Source organism: Oncorhynchus masou, chromosome 14 (assembly GCF_036934945.1).
Source record: "Oncorhynchus masou masou isolate Uvic2021 chromosome 14, UVic_Omas_1.1, whole genome shotgun sequence".
Classification (NCBI taxonomy): domain Eukaryota; kingdom Metazoa; phylum Chordata; class Actinopteri; order Salmoniformes; family Salmonidae; genus Oncorhynchus; species Oncorhynchus masou.
The window spans coordinates 221,011-236,087 of record NC_088225.1 but is presented as its reverse complement, the minus strand read 5'-3'; the positions used below and the strand labels follow the sequence as shown (position 1 = coordinate 236,087).

Sequence of the window (15,077 nt, the reverse complement as noted above, 5' to 3'; positions counted from 1 at the left end):
TAACATTAACAAATAAAATCTTGACAGCAAATCTAAATATAAGACAATAGGCACTAATGGGACAAACAGCATCATTCATTAGAGTCGTAGCCTATAAAGAACAGGACAAATCATCTATCCGTCCGTACCTTTTGTTCTGAGGGACAAACTCCTGGAAGGTGAAGGTTTGTAGGGGCTGTTCTTGGCTTCTCTTCCTAAAGATGTAGAGCAGGTAGGGCTCCCCGGGTTCACACGGCCTGCAGGTCAACTCCAGGTTGTGGTAGCCCATGGGAACCGGCTCTGTCTGCTGACGCTGGAAGTAGAACATGTTCACTGTGGCCTAGGGGTGGTAGAGGTACATGATAAGAGGGATTTGATAATGATTCATCCCATTGAGCTCAAGATACCTCTGTAGCTCAGTTGGTAGAACATGGCAACGCCAGCATATTCGGTTAAATCCCAATTACCACCTGTATGTAAAATGTATGCACGCATGACTAAGTTGCTTTGGATAAAATGGTCTGCTATATGAGATATATTAATATATTATTTAGAAAAGGAGACCTGGGCCATATTTTAATATATTTTTGTTGTTGTTGTATGGGCAGTCTTAAAAGACTAATTGAAACGGCTACTGGCTGCTTGCCTTGAGGCTATTTACTCTTATGCCCACTCTTATGCTATCACTATCTCTATTATGCACTCCACTTGTTGCATCCAGCACAGGGAATATCTCGATCTCCAATAGGCTTGGACACCCACCTCCTTGAGCACAGTGTCCCCCTGGCAGATGAGTTTGCGGGTGTGAACTATGATTTTCTCCTTCAAGCTCTCCAGCTTGTCCTGGTGGTCCCGGGCCTCACACACACACTGTCTGTACTGCATCTCTGCCTCCATCACCTGGTTGTAGGGGATGAATGAGAGAGGGAGAGAGAGAAAGAGGGAGATAGGCACAGTGAGTCACATGATGACAAAAAATAACACTTATAATTTTCCCATAAAAAAAATGTAAACCTAAAAAGTGGGATATGTTTCAGTGAACCCCATGTGGCGGTTGGACCCGCTGTACCACACCTTTGACTGTGCGTCGTCACGTGACTTCCTCCTCTTGTCCAGGGTCTTGTGTCCCGCTGTGAGCTCGTCCCCGGCCTTGGCCATCACAGCCTTGGTCTTCTCCAGGTCCTCACTGCGCTGCAGGTACTGCTGACGAGCCTTTTTCAGAGCCGCCACAGTCTCATTCTGACCGATGAGAGAAGTTGTTAGTTAACGCATTGTTCTGATCAATGGGATAAACTGTTAAAACACACAGGCACGTGAGTGCACATACACAGTAGCATCTAAAAAAACAGCACTTACCATCCTCCTCTGTTCTCTGGACCACTGCTCCTTGAACTCCCTGCGCCACTTATCAATCTCATTCCTCTTGGATGCCAGGGCCTTCAGAATTAAGATGTAGGATTAACCACATCATACTGAATCACTTAACATATTATTACACATTTTCTTGCATACAGGAATGTTTGACACATTGAATAGGCTTGCTAATTGTGCCTTCCTGCCTGCCTGCCTACCTGCCAGAGTGCTTGCCTGCCTGCCTGTCTGCCTGCCTGCCTGCCTGCCTGCCAGCCAGAGTGCCTGCCTGCCTGCCAGAGTGCCTGCCTGCCTGCCTGCCTGTCTGTCAGAGTGCCTGCCTGCCTGCCTGTCTGTCAGAGTGCCTGTCTGCCTGCCTGTCTGTCAGAGTGCCTGCCTGCCTGCCTGTCAGAGTGCCTGCCTGCCTGTCTGTCAGAGTGCCTGCCTGCCTGTCTGTCAGAGTGCCTGCCTGCCTGCCTGTCTGTCTGTCTGTCAGAGTGCCTGCCTGCCTGCCTGCCTGCCTGTCTGCCTGTCTGCCTGCCTGTCTGTCTGTCTGTCTGTCTGTCTGTCTGTCTGTCTGTCTGTCAGTCAGTCAGTCAGTCAGTCAGAGTGCCTGCCTGCCTCTGTCTGTCTGTCTGTCTGTCTGTCTGTCTGTCTGTCTGTCTGTCTGTCTGTCTGTCTGTCTGTCAGAGTGCCTGCCTGCCTGCCTGCCTGCCTGTCTGTCTGTCTGTCTGTCTGTCTGTCTGTCTGTCTGTCTGTCTGTCAGAGTGCCTGCCTGCCTGTCTGTCAGAGTGCCTGCCTGCCTGCCTGCCTGTCTGTCAGAGTGCCTGCCTGCCTGTCTGTCAGAGTGCCTGCCTGCCTGCCTGTCTGTCAGAGTGCCTGCCTGCCTGCCTGCCTGCCTGCCTGTCTGTCTGTCTGTCTGTCTGTCTGTCTGTCTGTCTGTCTGTCTGTCTCTGTGTGAGTCAGAGTGCCTGCCTGCCTGCCTGCCTGCCTGCCTGCCTGCCTGTCTGCCTGCATGCCTGCCTGCCTGCCGTACCTGGTAGCAGCGTTGCTGCAGCAGTTCTGATGTCTGTTTAGTAGATTGGCTGGTCTTCACATCGTGCTCCAGGGCCATGGTGTAGATGTACTGCAGAGGCATCATGTCCTATAACAACAGCACAGTAAGAACCAGGTCATAGATATAATTTCAATATGTTATTTATAGATATATTTCAGATATATTAGAGATATTAGATATCAGGAACATTTACTGTCTTCTTGGAAAGCAACTCCAGTGTAAGTGTGGCCTTGTGTTTTAGGTTATTGTCCTGCTGAAATGTAAATTCATCTTCCAGTGTCTGGTGGAAAGCAGACTGAACCAGGTTTTCCTCTAGGATTTTGCCTGTGCTTAGCTCCATTCTGTTTATTTTTTATCCTGAATAACTCCCCAGTCCTTAACGATTATAAGCATACCCATAATATGATGCAGCTTCCATTTTGCTCGAAAATATGAGCAGTGGTACTTAGTAATGTGTTGTATTGGATTTGCCCCAAACATAACACTTTGTATTCAGTACATGAAGTGAATTGCTTTGCCACATTTTTTGCAGTATTACTTTAGTGCCTAGTTGCATACAGGATGCATGTCTTGTAATATTTGTATTCTGTACAAGCTTCCTTTTTTTCACTCTGTCAATTAGGTTAGAATTGTTGAGTAACTACAATGTTGTTGATACATCCTCAGTTTTGTCCTATAACAGCCATTACACTCTGTAACTGTTTTGGTGGTGAAATCCCTGAGTGGTTTCCTTCCTCTCCAGCAACTGTATCTTTGTAGTGACTGGGTGTATTGCTACACCATCCAAAGTGTAATTAATGACTTCACCATGCTCAAAGGGATATTCAATGTCTGTTTTTTTTACCCATCTACCAATAGATGCCTTTCTTTGCGAGGCATTGGAAAACCTCCCTGGTCTTTCTGGTTGAATCTTGGTTGAAATTCACTGCTCAAATGTGGGACCTTACAGATAATTGTGTGGGGTACAGAGATGAAGTAGCCATTCAAAAATCATGTTAAACACTATTATTGCACACAGAGTGAATCCATGCAATTTATTATGTGACTTGTTAAGCACATTTTTACTCCTGAACGTTTTTAGGCTTGACTCAAATATTTCAGCTTTTAATTTTAAAGGAATTATTTCTAAAAACATAATTCCACTTTGACATTATGGGATATTGTGTGTAGGCCAGAGACATTTAATCAATTTTAAATTCATGCTGTAACACAACAAAAAGTGCAAAAAGTCAAGGCACTGCAAAACATTTTATATTGGTAATTTAGCAGATGCTTTTATGCACAGCGACTTTCAGTGTATTCCACTAAGGTAGCTAATAATAAGCCTGAAGAGTAATCTGATAGGGATTTAATATGTTTCTATGCAATATTGTACACATCATCACATGTACAACCTATACAGCCCCATACACACGAGAGACAACAAAAGCATCCATACCTGCGGAGCCACACAGGACTTAGCCGTTTCTGCTGCCTTTACGATGTTCTTGGCAAACTCTTGCTCTGTAAACAGACCAGAATAAGTCAGTATGATGGCTTATGTGATTGATTTTAGTAAAAAATGATTTATTAGCATTACAATATTGTCAGGCAGTCTTATCAAAAGCTTTTATCCAGACAAATATCAGTATGACTTTGGGAGCTGTTGCATGTTCAATTGAGGTCTTTCAATGGTGATATAACAACCAAAATGTAACATATTAGATCCCATATCAGGCAATCAGACCTCATAGAGAGGAGAGGTCAATTCAGATTGTTAGCTTACATCACCAAATATCAAAATCAATGCTCTGCTTTGGCTGCCTAAGTGCTGCCCTACTTCAAGTACACTAATCTGCTGATCCATATTGATGCTGTGGTGTCAGCATTGCAACCATTCAACCAGTGGAGGCTGGTGGAAGGAGCTATAGGAGGATAAGCTTGTTGTAATGGCGGCAATGGAATAAATGGAACGGAACATGTGGTTTCTATAGGTTTGGCGTGTGATACGTGCCCATTTATTCCATTCCAGCCCAATGAGCCCATCCTTCCACCAGCCTCCACTGCATTCAAGTGTCCACAGTGGCTCAGACCTTTCCCTCTATGGTGACCACTACCCCTACATTGTCACTCTGACCTCTACCCATTTCCTATAGACAGCTATCCAAACACAGGTCTGCTTGGCAGCACCTTGGTGAGCTGATCCCTTTGCCCTCCTACAGTGAAGGGTCTGTTATACTACTCCATAATACCCTAACAGTGTTTCTCAGGGTAGGTTATACAGCTCTGTAATACACTAACAGTGTTTCTCAGGGTAGGTTATACCGCTCCGTTATACCCTAACAGTGTTTCTCAGGGTCTGTTATACCGCTCCGTAATACCCTAACAGTGTTTCTCAGAGTCTGTTATACCGGTCCGTAATACCCTAACAGTGTTTCTCAGGGTCTGTTATAACGCTCCGTAATACCCTAACAGTGTTTCTCAGGGTCTGTTATACCGCTCCATAATACCCCAACAGTGTTTCTCAGGGTAGGTTATACCGCTCCGTAATAACCTACCAGTGTTTCTCAGGGTAGGTTATACCGCTCCGTAATACCCTAACAGTGTTTCTCAGAGTAGGTTACACTGCTCCGTAATACCCTAACAGTGTTTCTCAGGGTCTGTTCTACCGCTCTGTAATACCCTAACAGTGTTTCTCAGGGTAGGTTCTCCGTAATACCCTAACAGTGTTTCTCAGGGGCTCTGTAATACCCTAACAACTGATCCGTAATACCCTAACAGTGTTTCTCAGGGTAGATTGTCCGTAATACCCTAACAGTGTTTCTCAGGGTAGGTTATACCGCTCCGTAATACCCTAACAGTGTTTCTCAGGGGTAGGTTATACCGCTCCGTAATACCCTAACAGTGTTTCTCAGGGTCTGTTATACCGCTCCGTAATACCCTAACAGTGTTTCTCAGGGTAGGTTATACCGCTCCGTAATACCCTAACAGTGTTTCTCAGGGTAGGTTATACTGACCGCTCCGTAATACCCTAACAGTGTTTCTAGGTTATACTCCGTAATACCCTAACAGTGTTTCTCAGGGTACCGCTCCGGTTATACAGTGTTTCTCAGGGTAATACCGCTCCGTAATACCCTAACAGTGTTTCTCAGGGTAGGTTATACTGCTCCGTAATACCCTAACAGTGTTTCTCAGGGTAGGTTATATTGCTCCGTAATACCCTAACAGTGTTTCTCAGGGTAGGTTATACCGCTCCGTAATACCCTAACAGTGTTTCTCAGGGTCTGTTATACCGGTCCGTAATACCCAAACAGTGTTTCTCAGGGTAGGTTATACCGCTCCGTAATACCCTAACAGTGTTTCTCAGGGTAGGTTATACCGCTCCGTAATACCCTAACAGTGTTTCTCAGGGTAGGTTATACCGCTCCGTAATACCCTAACAGTGTTTCTCAGGGTAGGTTTACCGCTCCGTAATACCCTAACAGTGTTTCTCAGGGTAGGTTATACCGCTCCGTAATACCCTAACAGTGTTTCCTAAGGGTCTGTTATACCGCTCTGTAATACCCTAACAGTGTTTCTCAGGGTAGGTTATACCGCTCCGTAATACCCTAACAGTGTTTCTCAGGGTAGGTTATACCGCTCCGTAATACCCTAACAGTGTTTCTTAGGTTACACCGCTCCGTAATACCCTAACAGTGTTTCTCAGGGTCTGTTATACCGCTCCGTAATACCCTAACAGTGTTTCTCAGGGTAGGTTATACCGCTCCGTAATACCCTAACAGTGTTTCTCAGGGTCTGTTATACCGCTCCGTAATACCCTAACAGTGTTTCTCAGGGTCTGTTATACTGGTCCGTAATACCCTAACAGTGTTTCTCAGGGTAGGTTATACCGCTCCGTAATACCCTAACAGTGTTCCTCAGGGTAGGTTATACCACTCCGTTATACCCTAACAGTGTTTCTCAGGGTAGGTTTACCGCTCCGTAATACCCTAACAGTGTTTCTCAGGGTAGGTTATACCGCAGTGTTTCCGTAATACCCTAACAGTGTTTCTCAGGGTCTGTTATACCGCTCCGTAATACCCTAACAGTGTTTCTCAGGGTAGGTTATACCGTTTACTCCGTAATACCCTAACAGTGTTTCTCAGGGTAGGTTATACCGCTCCGTAATACCCTAACAGTGTTCCTCAGGGTAGGTTATACCACTCCGTTATACCCTAACAGTGTTTCTCAGGGTCTGTTATACCGCTCCGTAATACCCTAACAGTGTTTCTCAGGGTAGGTTATACCGCTCCGTAATACCCTAACAGTGTTTCTCAGGGTAGGTTATACCGCTCCGTAATACCCTAACAGTGTTTCTCAGGGTAGGTTATACCGCTCCGTAATACCCTAACAGTGTTTCTCAGGGTAGGTTATACCGCTCCGTAATACCCTAACAGTGTTTCTCAGGGTCTGTTATACCGCTCCGTAATACCCAAACAGTGTTTCTCAGGGTAGGTTATACCGCTCCGTAATACCCTAACAGTGTTTCTCAGGGTCTGTTCTACCGCTCCATAATACCCTACCAGTGTTTCTCAGGGTAGGTTATACCGCTCCGTAATACCCTAACAGTGTTTCTCAGGGTAGGTTATACCCTAACAGTGTTTCTCAGGGTCTGCTCCGTAATACCCTAACAGTGTTTCTCAGGGTCTGTTATACCGGTCCGTAATACCCAAACAGTGTTTCTCAGGGTAGGTTATACCGCTCCGTAATACCCTAACAGTGTTTCTCAGGGTCTGTTCTACCGCTCTGTAATACCCTACCAGTGTTTCTCAGGGTCTGTTATACCGGTCCGTAATACCCTAACAGAGTTCTCAGGGTAGGTTTACCGCTCCGTAATAGCCTAACAGTGTTTCTCAGGGTCTGTTATATTGCTCTGTAATACCCGAACAGTGTTTCTCAGGGTAGGTTATACCGCTCTGTAATACCCTAACAGTGTTTCTCAGGGCCTGTTATACCGCTCCATAATACCCCAACAGTGTTTCTCAGGGTAGGTTATACCGCTCCGTAATACCCTAACAGTGTTTCTCAGGGTAGGTTACACAGCTCCGTAATACCCTAACAGTGTTTCACAGGGTAGGTTACACCGCTCCGTAATACCCTAACAGTGTTTCTCATGGTCTTTTATACCGCTCCGTAATACCCTAACAGTGTTTCACAGAGTAGGTTACAACACTCCGTAATACCCTAACAGTGTTTCTCAGGGTCTGTTCTACCGCTCTGTAATACCCTAACAGTGTTTCTCAGGGTAGGTTATACCGCTCCGTAATACCCTAACAGTGTTTCTCAGGGTCTGTTCTACCGCTCTGTAATACCCTAACAGTGTTTCTCAGGGTAGGTTTACGTAATACCGCTAACAGTGTAATACCCTAACAGTGTTTCACAGAGTAGGTTACTACACTCCGTAATACCCTAACAGTGTTTCTCAGGGTCTGTTCTATCGCTCCGTAATACCCTAACAGTGTTCCTCAGGGTAGATTATACTGCTCCGTAATAGCCTAACAGTGTTTCTCAGGGTCTGTTATATTGCTCCGTAATACCCGAACAGTGTTTCTCAGGGTAGGTTACACCGCTCCGTAATACCCTAACAGTGTTTCTCAGGGTAGGTTACACAGCTCCGTAATACCCTAACAGTGTTTCACAGGGTAGGTTACACCGCTCCGTAATACGCTAACAGTGTTTCTCAGGGTCTGTTCTACCGCTCTGTAATACCCGAACAGGGTTTCGCAGGGTTTTTTATACCGCTCCGTAATACCCTAACAGTGTTCTCAGGGTAGGTTACACCACTCCGTAATACCCTAACAGTGTTTCTCAGGGCCTGTTATACCGCTCCATAATACCCCAACAGTGTTTCTCAGGGTAGGTTATACCGCTCCGTAATACCCTAACAGTGTTTCTCAGGGTAGGTTACACAGCTCCGTAATACCCTAACAGTGTTTCACAGGGTAGGTTACACCGCTCCGTAATACCCTAACAGTGTTTCTCATGGTCTTTTATACCGCTCCGTAATACCCTAACAGTGTTTCACAGAGTAGGTTACAACACTCCGTAATACCCTAACAGTGTTTCTCAGGGTCTGTTCTACCGCTCTGTAATACCCTAACAGTGTTTCTCAGGGTAGGTTACACCGCTCCGTAATACCCTAACAGTGTTTCTCAGGGTCTGTTCTACCGCTCTGTAATACCCTAACAGTGTTTCTCAGGGTAGGTTACACCGCTCCGTAATACCCTAACAGTGTTCTCAGGGTAGGTTTATCGCTCCGTAATACCCTAACAGTGTTTCTCAGGGTAGGTTTACCGCTCCGTAATACCCTAACAGTGTTCCTCAGGGTAGATTATACTGCTCCGTAATAGCCTAACAGTGTTTCTCAGGGTCTGTTATATTGCTCCGTAATACCCGAACAGTGTTTCTCAGGGTAGGTTACACCGCTCCGTAATACCCTAACAGTGTTTCTCAGGGTAGGTTACACAGCTCCGTAATACCCTAACAGTGTTTCACAGGGTAGGTTACACCGCTCCGTAATACGCTAACAGTGTTTCTCAGGGTCTGTTCTACCGCTCTGTAATACCCGAACAGGGTTTCGCAGGGTTTTTTATACCGCTCCGTAATACCCTAACAGTGTTCTCAGGGTAGGTTACACCACTCCGTAATACCCTAACAGTGTTTCTCAGGTTCTGTTCTACAGCTCCGTAATACCCTAACAGTGTTTCTCAGGGTCTGTTATACCGGTCCGTAATACCCTAAAAGTGTTTCTCAGGGTAGGTTATACCGCTCCGTAATACCCTAACAGTGTTTCTCTGGGTAGGTTATACCGCTCCGTAATACCCTAACAGTGTTTCTCAGGGTAGGTTATACCGCTCCGTAATACCCTAACAGTGTTTCTCAGGGTCTGTTATACTGGTCCGTAATACCCAAACAGTGTTTCTCAGGGTAGGTTATACCGCTCCGTAATACCCTAACAGTGTTTCTCAGGGTCTGTTCTACCGCTCCATAATACCCTACCAGTGTTTCTCAGGGTAGGTTATACCGCTCCGTAATACCCTAACAGTGTTTCTCAGGTAGGTTATACCGCTCCGTAATACCCTAACAGTGTTTCTCAGGGTCTGTTATACCGGTCCGTAATACCCAAACAGTGTTTCTCAGGGTAGGTTATACCGCTCCGTAGTACCCTAACAGTGTTTCTCAGGGTCTGTTCTACCGCTCTGTAATACCCTACCATTGTTTCTCAGGGTCTGTTATACCGGTCCGTAATACCCTAACAGTGTTCTCAGGGTAGGTTTACCGCTCCGTAATACCCTAACAGTGTTTCTCAGGGTAGATTATACTGCTCCGTAATAGCCTAACAGTGTTTCTCAGGGTCTGTTATATTGCTCTGTAATACCCGAACAGTGTTTCTCAGGGTAGGTTATACCGCTCTGTAATACCCTAACATTGTTTCTCAGGGTCTGTTATACCGCTCCATAATACCCCAACAGTGTTTCTCAGGGTAGGTTATACCGCTCAGAAATACCCTAACAGTGTTTCTCAGGGTAGATTATACCGCTCCATAATACCCTAACAGTGTTTCTCAGGATAGGTTACACCGCTCCGTAATACCCTAACAGTGTTTCTCAGGGTAGGTTACACAGCTCCGTAGTACCCTAACAGTGTTTCACAGGGTAGGTTACACCGCTCCGTAATACGCTAACAGTGTTTCTCAGGGTCTGTTCTACCGCTCTGTAATACCCGAACAGGGTTTCGCAGGGTTTTTTATACCGCTCCGTAATACCCTAACAGTGTTCTCAGGGTAGGTTACACCACTCCGTAATACCCTAAAAGTGTTTCTCAGGGTAGGTTATACCGCTCCGTAATACCCTAACAGTGTTTCTCAGGGTAGGTTACACCGCTCCGTAATACCCTAAAAGTGTTTCTCAGGGTAGGTTATACCGCTCCGTAATACCCTAACAGTGTTTCTCTGGGTAGGTTATACCGCTCCGTAATACCCTAACAGTGTTTCTCAGGGTAGGTTATACCGCTCCGTAATACCCTAACAGTGTTTCTCAGGGTCTGTTATACTGGTCCGTAATACCCAAACAGTGTTTCTCAGGGTAGGTTATACCGCTCCGTAATACCCTAACAGTGTTTCTCAGGGTCTGTTCTACCGCTCCATAATACCCTACCAGTGTTTCTCAGGGTAGGTTATACCGCTCCGTAATACCCTAACAGTGTTTCTCAGGTAGGTTATACCGCTCCGTAATACCCTAACAGTGTTTCTCAGGGTCTGTTATACCGGTCCGTAATACCAAAACAGTGTTTCTCAGGGTAGGTTATACCGCTCCGTAGTACCCTAACAGTGTTTCTCAGGGTCTGTTCTACCGCTCTGTAATACCCTACCATTGTTTCTCAGGGTCTGTTATACCGGTCCGTAATACCCTAACAGTGTTCTCAGGGTAGGTTTACCGCTCCGTAATACCCTAACAGTGTTTATCAGGGTAGGTTTACCGCTCCGTAATACCCTAACAGTGTTTCTCAGGGTAGATTATACTGCTCCGTAATAGCCTAACAGTGTTTCTCAGGGTCTGTTATATTGCTCTGTAATACCCGAACAGTGTTTCTCAGGGTAGGTTATACCGCTCTGTAATACCCTAACATTGTTTCTCAGGGTCTGTTATACCGCTCCATAATACCCCAACAGTGTTTCTCAGGGTAGGTTATACCGCTCCGTAATACCCTAACAGTGTTTCTCAGGGTAGATTATACCGCTCCATAATACCCTAACAGTGTTTCTCCGTACCGCTCCGTAATACCCTAACAGTGTTTCACAGGGTAGGTTACACCGCTCCGTAATACCCTAACAGTGTTTCTCAGGGTAGGTTACACAGCTCCGTAATACCCTAACAGTGTTTCACAGGGTAGGTTACACCGCTCCGTAATACACTAATAGTGTTTCTCAGGGTCTTTTATACAGCTCTGTAATACCCTAACAGTGTTTCTCAGAGTAGGTTACACCGCTCCGTAATACCCTAACAGTGTTTCTCAGGGTCTGTTATACCGCTCCGTAATACCCTAACAGTGTTTCTCAGGGTCTGTTCTACCGCTCTGTAATACCCTAACAGTGTTTCTCAGGGTCTTTTATACCGCTCTGTAATACCCTAACAGTGTTTCTCAGGGTAGGTTACACCGCTCCGTAATACCCTAACAGTGTTTCTCAGGGTAGGTTGCACCGCTCCGTAATACCCTAACAGTGTTTCTCAGGGTCTGTTATACCGCTCTGTAAAACCCTAACAGTGTTTCTCAGGGTCTGTTCTACCGCTCTGTAATACCCTAACAGTGTTTCTCAGGGTCTGTTATACTGCTCCGTAATACCCTAACAGTGTTTCTCAGGGTAGGTTACACCGCTCCGTAATACCCTAACAGTGTTTCTCAGGGTCTTTTATACCGCTCCGTAATACCCTAACAGTGTTTCTCAGGGTAGGTTACACCGCTCCCTAATACCCTAACAGTGTTTCTCAGGGTAGGTTAAACCGCTCCGTAATACCCTAACAGTGTTTCTCAGGGTCTGTTATACCGCTCCGTAATACCCTAACAGTGTTTCTCAGGGTCTGTTCTACCGCTCTGTAATACCCTAACAGTGTTTCTCAGGGTAGGTTACACCGCTCCGTAATACCCTAACAGTGTTCTCAGGGTAGGTTTATCGCTCTGTAATACCCTAACAGTGTTTCTCAGGGTAGGTTTACCGCTCCGTAATACCCTAACAGTGTTCCTCAGGGTAGATTATACTGCTCCGTAATAGCCTAACAGTGTTTCTCAGGGTCTGTTATATTGCTCCGTAATACCCGAACAGTGTTTCTCAGGGTAGGTTACACCGCTCCGTAATACCCTAACAGTGTTTCTCAGGGTAGGTTACACAGCTCCGTAATACCCTAACAGTGTTTCACAGGGTAGGTTACACCGCTCCGTAATACGCTAACAGTGTTTCTCAGGGTCTGTTCTACCGCTCTGTAATACCCGAACAGGTTTCGCAGGGTTTTTATACCGCTCCGTAATACCCTAACAGTGTTCTCAGGGTAGGTTACACCACTCCGTAATACCCTAACAGTGTTTCTCAGGTTCTGTTCTACCGCTGTAATACCCAAACAGTGTTTCTCAGGGTCTGTTATACCGGTCCGTAATACCCTAACAGTGTTTCTCAGGGTAGGTTATACCGCTCCGTAATACCCTAACAGTGTTTCTCTGGGTAGGTTATACCGCTCCGTAATACCCTAACAGTGTTTCACAGGGTAGGTTATACCGCTCCGTAATACCCTAACAGTGTTTCTCAGGGTCTGTTATACTGGTCCGTAATACCCTAACAGTGTTTCTCAGGGTAGGTTATACCGCTCCGTAATATCCTAACAGTGTTTCTCAGGGTCTGTTCTACCGTAATACCCTACCAGTGTTTCTCAGGGTAGGTTATACCGCTCCGTAATACCCTAACAGTGTTTCTCAGGGTAGGTTATACCGCTCCGTAATACCCTAACAGTGTTTCTCAGGGTCTGTTATACCGGTCCGTAATACCCAAACAGTGTTTCTCAGGGTAGGTTATACCGCTCCGTAATACCCTAACAGTGTTTCTCAGGGTCTGTTCTACCGCTCTGTAATACCCTACCAGTGTTTCTCAGGGTCTGTTATACCGGTCCGTAATACCCTAACAGTGTTTCTCAGGGTAGGTTTACCGCTCCGTAATACCCTAACAGTGTTTCTCAGGTGTCAGGTTATATTGCTCCGTAATACCCTAACAGTGTTTCTCAGGGTAGGTTATACCGCTCCGTAATACCCTAACAGTGTTTCTCAGGGTCTGTTATATTGCTCCGTAATACCCTAACAGTGTTTCTCAGGGTAGGTTATACCGCTCCGTAATACCCTAACAGTGTTTCTCAGGGTCTGTTATACCGCTCCGTAATACCCTAACAGTGTTTCTCAGGGTTTTTATACCGCTCCGTAATACCCTAACAGTGTTTCTCAGGGTCTGTTATACCGCTCTGTAATACCCTAACAGTGTTTCTCAGGGTAGGTTACCGCTCCGTAATACCCTAACAGTGTTTCTCAGGGTCTGTTATACCGCTCCGTAATACCCTAACAGTGTTTCTCAGGGTCTGTTCTACCGCTCCGTAATACCCTAACAGTGTTTCTCAGGGTCTTTTATACCGCTCTGTAATACCCTAACAGTGTTTCTCAGGGTAGGTTACACCGCTCCGTAATACCCTAACAGTGTTTCTCAGGGTAGGTTATACCGCTCCGTAATACCCTAACAGTGTTTCTCAGGGTCTGTTATACCGCTCTGTAATACCCTAACAGTGTTTCTCAGGGTCTGTTCTACCGCTCTGTAATACCCTAACAGTGTTTCTCAGGGTCTGTTATAGTGCTCCGTAATACCCTAACAGTGTTTCTCAGGGTAGGTTACACCGCTCCGTAATACCCTAACAGTGTTTCTCAGGGTCTAGGTTATACCGCTCCGTAATACCCTAACAGTGTTTCTCAGGGTATGTTATACCGCTCCGTAATACCCTAACAGTGTTTCTCAGGGTAGGTTATACCGCTCCGTAATACCCTAACAGTGTTTCTCAGGGTCTGTTATACCGCTCCGTAATACCCTAACAGTGTTTCTCAGGGTAGGTTATACCGCTCCGTAATACCCTAACAGTGTTTCTCAGGGTAGGTTTACCGCTCCGTAATACCCTAACAGTGTTTCTCAGGGTAGGTTATACCGCTCCGTAATACCTAACAGTGTTTCTCAGGGTCTGTTATATTGCTCTGTAATACCCTAACAGTGTTTCTCAGGGTAGGTTATACCGCTCTGTAATACCCTAACAGTGTTTCTCAGGGTCTGTTATACCGCTCCGTAATACCCTAACAGTGTTTCTCAGGGTAGGTTATACCGCTCCGTAATACCCTAACAGTGTTTCTCAGGGTAGATTATACCGCTCCATAATACCCTAACAGTGTTTCTCAGGATAGGTTACACCGCTCCGTAATACCCTAACAGTGTTTCTCAGGGTAGGTTACACAGCTCCGTAATACCCTAACAGTGTTTCACAGGGTAGGTTACACCGCTCCGTAATACGCTAACAGTGTTTCTCAGGGTCTGTTCTACCGCTCTGTAATGCAGGGTTTTTATACCGCTCCGTAATACCCTAACAGTGTTCTCAGGGTAGGTTACACCGCTCCGTAATACCCTAACAGTGTTTCTCAGGGTCTGTTCTACCGCTCCGTAATACCCTAACAGTGTTTCTCAGGGTCTGTTATACCGCTCCGTAATACCCTAAAGTGTTTCTCAGGGTAGGTACCGCTCCGTAATACCCTAACAATGGTCCTCAGGGTAGGTTATACCGCTCCGTAATACCCTAACAGTGTTTCTCAGGGTAGGTTATACCGCTCCGTAATACCCTAACAGTGTTTCTCAGGGTCTGTTATACTGGTCCGTAATACCCAAACAGTGTTTCTCAGGGTAGGTTATACCGCTCCGTAATATCCTAACAGTGTTTCTCAGGGTCTGTTCTACCGCTCCATAATACCCTACCAGTGTTTCTCAGGGTAGGTTATACCGCTCCGTAATACCCTAACAGTGTTTCTCAGGGGTAGGTTATACCGCTCCGTAATACCCTAACAGTGTTTCTCAGGGTCTGTTATACCGGTCCGTAATACCAAAACAGTGTTT

The 15,077-nt window shown here is 45.8% G+C and overlaps 1 protein-coding gene across 3 annotated transcripts in view; it reads right to left on the bottom strand.

The window, feature by feature from the left end:
- LOC135553909 (GEM-interacting protein-like) overlaps positions 1–15,077 on the bottom strand; it is a 78,513-nt gene that overhangs the window by 15,508 nt on the left and 47,928 nt on the right. For 2 of the 3 annotated variants that reach the window (XM_064985832.1, XM_064985834.1), the window contains 6 exons: positions 3,825–3,889; positions 2,366–2,473; positions 1,336–1,416; positions 1,054–1,218; positions 742–879; positions 129–319 (listed from right to left, as the gene is read on the bottom strand). In XM_064985832.1, coding sequence (XP_064841904.1) covers positions 129–319; positions 742–879; positions 1,054–1,218; positions 1,336–1,416; positions 2,366–2,473; positions 3,825–3,889 — 748 coding nt within the window. The remainder of the gene's footprint in view (positions 1–128; positions 320–741; positions 880–1,053; positions 1,219–1,335; positions 1,417–2,365; positions 2,474–3,824; positions 3,890–15,077) is intronic. The other variant, XM_064985833.1, reaches the window with a different exon arrangement.